The sequence below is a fragment of the Varanus komodoensis genome, unplaced genomic scaffold (assembly GCF_004798865.1).
Source record: "Varanus komodoensis strain SLA01 unplaced genomic scaffold, ASM479886v1 scaffold202, whole genome shotgun sequence".
Taxonomy (NCBI): domain Eukaryota; kingdom Metazoa; phylum Chordata; class Lepidosauria; order Squamata; family Varanidae; genus Varanus; species Varanus komodoensis.
Genome location: NW_025335572.1, coordinates 297,087 through 307,527, shown reverse-complemented (window position 1 = coordinate 307,527; position 10,441 = coordinate 297,087). Strand labels below are relative to the sequence as shown.

Genomic DNA, 10,441 nt, shown 5'->3' with positions numbered 1-10,441 from the left:
TCAGCTGTTATTCCCTCATGCAGATGATTTTGGTCTAGAAATTATTGTTATTGCTCAAGAAGGAAAGGATATTGTTAACCATCCCTAGATGTTTGTCAGAAAAGCTTTAAACAAACAAACAAACAAATATTATTTTCAACATTTAAAAAATATTAACATTAATAATAAACTATTACAAAGGGATACATATACAAAATACATCATAAAAAAAAAGAAAAAAACCGGAAGATACAGCCCCCATATATTAGGGAAAAAATGCACTTCTCCACCTATGCTTCACCCTGATCCCACATGTCAGCTTGTCATTACCAGCTACCTTAGGGTTGGACATTCTAACCCTAATTTCACATCGATTCTTATGTGTTCCTCACCCAACTCTAACAGTCAAATCTCCTCCTTGCAGCACTATAGTGAAGAACTACCAGCTCTTCCTGGCCTTGACATTCACCATCACTGAGGTCAACAAGGATCCGACTCTCCTTCCCAACACAACCCTAGGCTTCTGCGCACAGGAGCACATGGACATTGTTAAAAGGATGCATGAGAACAACCTCTCTCTGCTGTCCACGCAGGGGTGAAGGGTTCCCAATTATAAATATGACAGGCAGGACAATCTGCTCTCCATTACTGGGGGTCTTGACTCCCATTCCTCAGGGGAGATTGCATCCTATGTGGGCATCTACAAGATCCCACAGGTAGGAATCTTCTGCGGGTGTATGTGGGGGCCCGCAGAGCTCAAGAATACTAAGATACACAGACCGTTTTCCAGAAAAGGTACACCTATGCAGTGAGTGCATTGCCTTCATTCTGGTTGGCAGGACAGGAGGAAGCCTGCTTTTGCCCCACCTGCCATTCAGTAATTTGGTGGTAGCCACGGATCTCAGGAGAACATTTCCTGAATAATGCCAGCCAGCTCCCCATCTGTTATGTCAGAAAAAGTTTGGGAGTGGAAGAAACATGAAGGATTTCAGTTGCTGTTCTTGTTGCAATTGATTGTTGCAGCTACTCACCCTACAGGAATTAGAGGAAGCCCCTTGGAAGCAAAGTGAATCCAGCTTGAGCTGATATTGGCCTGTATAGAAATATGATGATTGAAAATACTTCATGTCATGATAATGGCGGCAGTCTTTAAAATGCCACATAATTCTCTGGCAAAAGACTGACCAGACATTCCTTCTTTCAGCTTGGTTATGGCTTTCTTGACCATGTTCAGGGAGAGGAAAGGGAATACCCTTCCTTTCACCATATTGATCCCCATGACATTTTCCAGTATGAGGGCTTGGTCTAGCTGCTGCTGTATTTCCACTGGAACTGGATTGTTCTGGTTGCTTCCATTGACGAGTGTGGGGAAACTTTCATCCACACCCTCACACCCATGCTCAAGCAGAAGAACATCTGTGTGGCCATTTCTGAAATGTTCAAGATTTCTGACCCAATCTATGTGCTTCAGGTTTGAAGTGGATCTATTCCTAGTTCTTGGTTTGAGGCCCAAGTGATGATTGTCTTTTCAGACTCCAGCGTTGTACAACAATTATCAGTGTTGTTGACTATCCATGGAGAAAAGACCAAGACCCCATTGAGGAAGGTTTGGATCCTGACATCCCATTGGGAAATTACCACAAATGGATTCAGATCAGGTGGGGGATGTCTCAAAAGCATCAATGGTGCCTTGTACTTCAACTCCAAAGAGGAGAGGTTTTTAAGTTCAAATCTTTTCTCACAAGCAGAAATNCATCCCAACCACATGAAGACATCTTTCTGCATTTGTGGTGGGAAATAGTCTTTCTCTGTAAGTTTTTGGAACCAGGCCAAGCCATTCCAATTGGAAAAAAAAAAAAAAAACTGTACAGGGGAGGAGAGTCTAGAAGACTTGCCAGCCTCCAAATTTGAACTGAGCATGTCCAGTCACAGCTACAGCATCTATAATGGCATTTATTGCATGGCACATGCTCTGCATGCTGTATTAGCATCCAAAAGTAGAATGACTGGGGAAGACAAGAGGAAGGCAAAGTCTGAGCCTGGCAGAAGTGATATTAGTCCATTCTAAGACTTCTGATAAAGACATGCCTCATGAGCTCCTTAGCATGTTCCATTCTGAGAGTCTGCTGAAGGCCTTGAAACTTGGGCATCTTTCTGCAATGAGAAAACCATCTCCATCTCCTGCACAAAGATACATTGCATCAAGAAGACTTCCGGTGGGTAATAGTGGGTAACCATACTCGAGAAGATGTTGGACTATTGAATTGGGGCAAATTGCTCAAGGGGGAGCTGCCCTTGAGAAGTCTGCAAACTCTACAGACTAAAGCAACAGGACTGGGAGGCAAGCTCATGTCATACTAGTCCTTTGCCTTAGTCATTAGTTACCAAATGAAGTCTGGGCCTGAATTATGGTGTTTATGTTGACATATAAAGCCCTGAATGGTTTAGGGATGGGATATCTGAAGAAAAGTTTCCTTCCATGTGCACCTGCCTGAAACTGAAGATCAACTGCCAAGGTCCTTCTCCAGGAGCCTTCTTTGAAAGAGGCCCAAAGAATCTTCCATTCCATCTTCCTAAATGGAATCTTTTCTTCCATTTTGGCAAAAACTGTCATGGTGGTCCAGGCCTTCATGGCCGCCAAGCCAGGAAATGTGGCAAGAAAGCTTTGGGGAGACATCTCACAACCTCTATTGTGCTGGCCTGTCCACTTATCCAAGTTACAATCTGTAATATCTGGCTAGTGACCTCTCCCCCTTTCCCATACTTGGACTTCCATTCCCTGACTGGAGATCGTTGTGGAATGCAATGAAGTCTCCACCACCATGTTTTCTGCTGTCCTGCCTTATATGGGCTTCCTGGCTCTCATCAGCTTTCTGGTGGCTTTCCTGGCCAGGAAATGCCTGACACCTTCAATGAAGCCAAGTTCATCACCTTCAACATGTGGAGTGTGGCACTGTGGGTGTCCTCTGATGATAACAGCATTAAGGGACAGGCTATCATACACAAAACCATTTGGAAAAAATTCAGATGTCAGATCCTGGTAATTCCATAAGTGTGAACACTACAAAAGTAGAAATTGGTAGTGTTTATGGAGGAGGAGGACAACAGCAGGAGATCCTTTGGCTCCCCCCTTCATCACCAGATTTGTAATTACTTCAAGGAATGAATGTCTGGATCCAAAAGGGAGCTTAAGGAACAGAAGGGGACTTTGAATGGGAGATTCGCAAGAACTGTATGTGAGATCTAAATAGGGGAAGAGATGCACCTGAGGATTTATGAGCACAGATTAGAATCATGCCCTAAAAGGTCGAGGAGCTCAGAAGGACAGTGCCGGGGTCTGGCTTGTTACACATGAGGGTACTTCAGAAATTGGCAGGGGTACTCTCATGCCCACAGACCTCCTTTTTCCAACCTTGTGGAGAACAGGTTAGAGGACTGGAGGGTCCTAATTTTCAAAATGGAAGTAGAGGGGGCATGTGGAATTATGGGCCAATTAGCCTTACATTCATTTTAGCAAAGACGGTGGAAAGTATCATAATAGCCAGAGATCTAGTAATCCAATTTACTAGTAAATTGAGCAGTCTCAGGATAGACTGATCCATTGCCCAATGGATAAGGGAATCGACGGACTGAAAGCAGAGGGTAACTATTAGTGGTTAATCATCAGGGTGGTGGCTTGTGACCAGTGGGGTTCCCCAGGGCTGATGTTGGTCGATCTTTTCATCAATGACGTGGAAGGAGGGGTGAACAGTCCAGTGATCATAGTTGCAGATGATACAAAATGGGGGCTCTGTTCATAACTGAGGAGTGGGTACTCTGAGTCTAGGAGGAATTGGACAGACTATTGAAGTGGGTGGGTGACAACAGGATGGAGTTCAATGCAGAAAAAGGCAAGGTCTTGTACTTGGGGCATAGGAAAGTGTGTCATAAATACATGTTCGGGGACAAGAGGCTGGAGAGCAGCACTTGTGAAAGTGGTCTCAAGGTACTGGTTGACTGCAGGCTAAAGATGATCCAGCAGTGTGATGTGGCTGTTAAGTGGGTGAATGCCACCCTTGGCTGCATAGCCAGAAGCATGGCTTCTAGATCAAGAAAGGTATTATTGCCACTCTATATGACTCTCGTGAACCTGCAGCTGGATATTGTGTTCAGTTCTGGGCTCCACATTACAGGAAGCATTAAAAGGCCACAATGAGCAGGGTAAATTTTTTTAAAAATCCTAAAAATATATGTCTTTGCCTGGCACTGAAAGGAAAATAGAGGTGGCTCCAGGGGAATTTCCCCATAGAGCAAGTTCCAAACCTGGGAAGCAGCAGCAGAAAAGGCCCTTTGCCTAGCTGCCACCCCCTAACCTGCCTGAGGGGTGGTTCTTGTAGAAGGGCCTCCTGAGCTGATCAAAGGGGTTGGGAAGGTATATATGGGTGCAGACGCTCCTTTAAAAATTATTTGACTAATTAGGGCTACTTATTGCCTCCTAATGACTTTCTATACAGGTCCGAGAGCAGATCACAAGGTGCTCTTCACTGGATTTTAAAAACTGCCTTGAATAATGTCAATGCATAGAGAGTATCTTTCTCCTGTGCTCTCTCTGGCTTGTTTTATTTGAAATATTCAAATACTCACATCAACTCCAGAACTGATAAATATGAGGGGGATTATTGATGGATTGGGTTGAGCCTTAACACGAAGACTTAAGCTCCAATTCTACATTCATTTCCCAGTCACATGACCATCAGAGAGATGCTGGTTCAAGTAGACATGTGCAGGATTTAAATTGTATGTTTGGAATTTTCTCTCATCAAATATCCATTAAAAGATTTCTTCCACTGAAAGAACTGATTATTCTATTACCCTATCTTGCAGGCCCTTTACAGAAATAAGGTAAAGAGAACACTCAAGCATGCTGGATAGCTATGGGAAGCTGTTTCAATGGGAAAAGGAGAACAGCTTCCAAGGGAATAGATGCTTTGCAAAAACTGTGCCAGAGAAACACACACATATCTTATTCTTTTTTACTGAATAGCAAAATATTAAAGAAAGCGAAACTGAAGCAGTTTTAGGGTAAATGCACAACCAAATCCACCCTGAAATGTTTGTTTAATTTCTGGTTGACGGGGGGGGGGGGGGGTTGGACACATTCCTCACAAGTGCAGAGTGGCTGATGGGTGGAGAAGACTGTTCCAAAGAGCCCGGAAATTTATCAAAAAGTGATAAACATTCATGATTCAGTAATTCTGCCACTGAAAGAAATTAAAATGCTTCACAGGAAATTAGAATAGTACAGACTGTGCCAAAGTGATTGACCCCTTAGTTTGTTTTCCTCACAAGATGATCCCTGGTGTTAAAATTGGGCCTCAGGATGATGATGTAGCATTTGGGGAGAAAGATACAGCCCAGGAGAGAAGCACCCGAGGCCAAGATGGAGAAGATCTCCACAGCCACCATGGCCTTCCCCTTGGTGCTCAGGTAGGTGGGCACAAAGGAGACCCACACGCTGCAGAAGACCAGCATGCTGAAGGTGATGAACTTGGCTTCATTGAAACTGTCAGGAAGTTTCCTTGCTAGGAAAGCCACTGTGAAGCTGATGAAAGCCAGGAAGCCCATGCAACCTAGGACAGTGTAGAACATGCTGATGGAGCCTTCATTACATTCCACAATGATCTCACCAGCCAAAGAATGGAAGTCCAAATCTAGGAATGGTGGAGAAGTAAGCAACCAAGTAGCACATATCATGGCTTGGATAAGAGGACAGACCAGCACAATGGAGATTGTTAGTTGTCTCCCCAAGAGTTTTCTTGCTATGTTTCCTGGTTTGGTAGCCATGAAGGCCAGAACCACCATGATGGTTTTTGCCAAAATGGAAGCAACAGCCACAGAGAAGGTGACGCCAAAGGCAGCTTGTCTCAGAAGACAGGTTATCTTTGTGGGTTGTCCGATGAAAAGGAAAGAGCAGAGGAAGCAGAGCAGGAGGGAGATGAGGAGAGTATAGGTGAGATCTCGGTTGTTGGCCTTGACGATTGGGGTGTCTCTGTGCTTAATGAAAATTGTCAGCACCAGAAATGTGATCAGAGAGAGGACAAAAGCGCAGTAAGCTAAAATGTTCCCTAAAGTCCCTTCATAGGAAAGGAAATGGATCTTCTTGGGAATACATTGGTTTTGGTTCTTGTTTGGGTGTTGATCCTCTGGGCATGTGCTACAGCGATCTGCATCTGGAATGAACAACATCTGCTGAAGTATGGCATGGGTTTTTTTTTTCACAGGGTGGCAGTTGAAGGAGGTGATAGAAATATTCATTCTACTGTGAATATTATGAGGATATTGTCCATTGTGTTTCTGTCTCTTTAAGCTTTGACAAGTGTCAGAAAAGGCCCGTTCTTGTTTTTCCTGTGGTTTAAAACATACTCAGCACTAACATTATCCATGAAGAATTGGGGAAATGTGAGAATTCCAATCTTGGGGGGAAAACTCTACGGGAATTAACAGGGTTTGCCAGCATATTTTGTTCACTTTCCTTCTGCTGCCATTGACTCAAGTTGCAGTGAGTCCACCCAAGGAGCAGACTTCAGGCTTTTCTTGTTTCATAAGAAGTGACCATCTGAACAAACTAGATGTCTCTATTATTTTACCCTTTGTGGGGGTGACTTTAAATTTATGCAATTGTGTCCTAACAGGGAAAAAACTGGCCCTATTTCCCATGTTTGCACTTTCTGCTAGCTAATGAAAAGCAGCAATAATGTTTTCCTTCTTCACTTGTCCTTCCATACTGTCCTTTACAGAGCCTCAACACTGCATTTTATATCTGACAGGTTGTTGGCATTGTTACTGTAACTTCCATCTGTATCCTACTTTTTCCCTCTTGGGAGGAATTTAAGATCCTTGATTTTGTCTACACAACTACCTACCTTGCAAAGTAGGTTAGCCCGAGCATGAATGCCTGGCCTAAAGTCACCAAGTGAGCTTCAAGACTCAATGGGGACTTGAAACCTGATCTCCCAGGTTTCTAATCCAACACTGTAACCCCATGTACCACTGACTTTCTGGTTTTCTCCCTCAAGGATGCAAAGGTCTTTCTGCCTCAGAGAGGCATCACCTCCTTACATCCTTCAAGGAGCAATCCTTTATTCCTCAGACACCATCTGAGGGGGCATATACTGAGGTTGGAAACAGTGGGCAAACACAGGGCTTGGTATCAGAGATCTAAGCCCTCCATCTCTCCTTCCCAGGGCATGGAAAGAAATGTGCAAGCAGCTGCTCTCTGAGGTCAGGACCTTAACCGTAGTGGATGAGGGAAAAGAGTGTTTTATTGGATAAGGAAGAAAGCAGAATAGGTCCTCTCCAGCCTTCTTTTGGACCAATCCAAGGCATTCCAACTGGATGGACAAATATGTGCAACTAGTGAAAATACCCAGGGGTAGAAGTAAACAGTGAATGCTCACCTTGGCTACATCTTCTGCTCCCTCTCAGAAGGCCCTATGTTTCTGTGGTTGGTAGGGCTATCATTATAACAGAACTGAACTGTTGGTGATGGGATGGAGAGCATCCAAGGGTTTCATCCTGGAAGCTCAGAAGTGAAGGAAGAAACTGGCAAGCAGGAACATGGCTCTGTTGTGCTAAATGAAGTAACACTGGGAAGATGACACTACACTGCGGACAGGTGGAATCATGGAAATGCCAATGGTACTGCCAATAGCATATTTAATATTGCTTATTGAGCAGATGTGCACATGTTTAAAGACCCAGAAACAGAAGAAGAGTCCCGTTTTTTGCAAATCACTCCCTAGTATCTAGTTATTTAGTTTAATGCAATTCAATTAATTTTATTTATTTTATTGGTAGTAGTGATGATATTTTTCAAGTACATACTTGTATGAAATGGTGAATACTTAAAAACACACACGCACACACACACACTGTAAGGCATGCAGTCCAAAACTGACTGATAAAATATTCCTTGGGAAACTGGAAGACTCATCTCCTTGTCTGTGATCTTCCCCTTGGTCCCCACTCTGCTCCCCCACCCCTGCACCAATTTTCTACAGTTTTACAAGACTCATACAGCTAGGGGTACCTGTCAGGTTAGACATTGTCCCATCTGGACAAGGATCGCACCTGTAGCAGCAAACTGGCTTCCCCTCTGGAACTTTTCTTCTCTGCCCTGGAAAGCATTGCTCCACACATCTCCCAGAAGTCTTCTAGAGAGAGAAATAGAGATTGAGAGAGAGAGAGATGTTAACCATTTGCAAGTGAAGGAAGATATACTCAAGAGGATTCAACAGAGTCTCCTGTTTTAGGATAGATAATATCATCAATTTAGGAGGTCAACACCCTGTACTAAGAAGTCTATTCTGAGCAGCAGAGAGTCCAATTTCAAAGTAAATTTGCTTCAACTACAGATCCCATCCCCACATCTGTGGTTTGTGGAAAGGGACTTTTTCTAGCCCCAGTTGGAGGTGCCAGGGATAGAATATGGGACATTTGCCTGTATGATGACTCTTTGCAACTGAACAGACTCCCGCTACAATCTCCTAAAAAGACAATTTCTTTTCTGAAGGGCAGAATCACAATATTTTCATGCTCCCTCATGACCCCTTGACAGTGATCTCAACCCCACCTGTGTAGCCCACACAATCTCATCAGAGTTGATGGTGAAGTCCTGGCCTTGGGGAGCTGCTGCATCTATTTCTCCCACTTTCACAGGAGCCAAAGTCCAATTTGAGAAGAAGACCCAGTTCAGGATATCATATCTTTGGCCATTTTCATTACTGCTGTTGAACCAGCCTTTCCTCAAAGTAGCCAGAATCTGAAATGAAAGAGATGCTTAGAAAATAATGGTGATTGTGAGTCCTGGCATCATCTAGCTGATTGTGACTGTCATCAAGGCAGGAGAGGACTCTTCCTAAGCTCCATTATTTAATTGGATGCTAAGATGCATCTTCTTGGGCATTGGTTGCGCCCATATACTTGCCCAGTGGTTGTGCCTTTTTAGTTGGGGATTATTTGCATTCATATCTTTGAATGTGTGCTGGAGGAAGTTTGCTCGTAGCAGCCAAGAGGCCAAAAGGTGAGGTTCTTCAACTGGTGGTGAGAAGGAACATGGTCTGGGAGGAGATTGTAGCGCTTTATGTCCAATGGGTCAAGGAACAACACACCATTGCAGATCAGAACTAGGGATGGGTAAAGAATATTTGGGGGGGGGGATCTGTCAGATTCCCTGGGACTCAGCGTAGGTTCGTTTTGACCTGTCTGTGAGTCTGGGATCCTGGCAACTACACCCACCATGCACACAGTGCTCACCAGGTACTGAGCCCTGCATGCTAGCATCCCATGTGCGACAGCCTTTGTTTGCACTGTGGCATGTGATGCAGAAGAAGGTTGCAGGTTGCTCAATGTTATTCCACAAGCATTTCTTCTCAGCTTGGCTTGCTTTCCAGGGCAAGGCTGAGCCCAAGAAGAAGTCTACAAATGCCAGAGGGAGGCAATGGGTGGAGCTTTGATGCATCCATGATTAGAAGTATATTTTGTAGTAGAGATTCTCACATTCTACCCTTTCAAGATCCAAGTTGTAAATGTAAGTTGTAAATGCATGGAGAAGATAATAATGCTAGGGAAAGTCAAAGACAGGAGAAGAATAGGAAGACCATAGCTGAGATGGATTGACTCCATCGAGGAAGCCACAGCCTTGAACTTAGCAGAGCTGAGCAATACAGTCATGTATAGGACATTTTGGAGTGGTTTAACTCAGGGGGTTGCCATAGGTCTTCCATATAGTTTGTGTACTCTCAGAATCTCAGGCCAGCCCTGGATGAAATCTGGATGGACAACTTAACTGTTATGAAGTGCCCAGAGAGCTTTGGCTATGGGCGGTATATAAATATAAATTGATGATGGTGATTTCAGAGACAAACTGATGACACATTACAACAATCAGTGTCCCCAGTCCCAAACAATATTTAAAGGAAATAAGGGCAAGGAAGTGAGTGAATAGGGAATGTCTATCTTTGGCGCACTACAGTGAATCAGTAGCCTCTCCCCAAAGGCTCATCCTTCATTTCAGGATCAGACCACTGAAGCACTACCAAAACACCTTTGCTTAGATTGTTCAATCTGAAAGTTGGCAGTACCTGCCATGGCTGGACATGCCAAAGCTTCTGGCCTTCCACCATCATGACATGTTTGGATCCAGCTGAGGACACTGAATGCAGCGCATACGCCATGGAATAGATGGCACTATAGATGCTGTAGCTGCGACTGGACATGCTCATGCTGAAGGTAGAGGGTGGAATCTTCTCCAGATCCTCCTTCCCATGACATATTTTTCTCCCTGACTGACTTGATTTCAGAAGCTGACAGTCAAATACAGTTTCCCACCAGATCCGGAGAAAAACGTCACCTTGTGGTCGGAGCGGATCTAAAGATTGGATAAATTGCTTGAATTCCTGAACATCCCTTTGGCGTATTCTGA

The 10,441-nt window shown here is 44.1% G+C and overlaps 1 protein-coding gene across 1 annotated transcript; it reads right to left on the bottom strand.

The window, feature by feature from the left end:
* Positions 1-1,741: 1,741 nt before the first annotated feature.
* Positions 1,742-10,235, bottom strand: LOC123023271 (vomeronasal type-2 receptor 26-like; the record flags this gene model as incomplete). Its single annotated transcript, XM_044429752.1, has 5 exons — positions 10,101-10,235; positions 8,591-8,779; positions 8,048-8,111; positions 5,316-6,188; positions 1,742-1,802 (listed from the first exon to the last, which is right to left on the bottom strand). Coding segments are annotated over exons 1-5 (1,322 nt in total), but the record flags the coding sequence as incomplete, so codon positions are not given.
* Between the last annotated feature and the right edge of the window lie 206 nt (positions 10,236-10,441).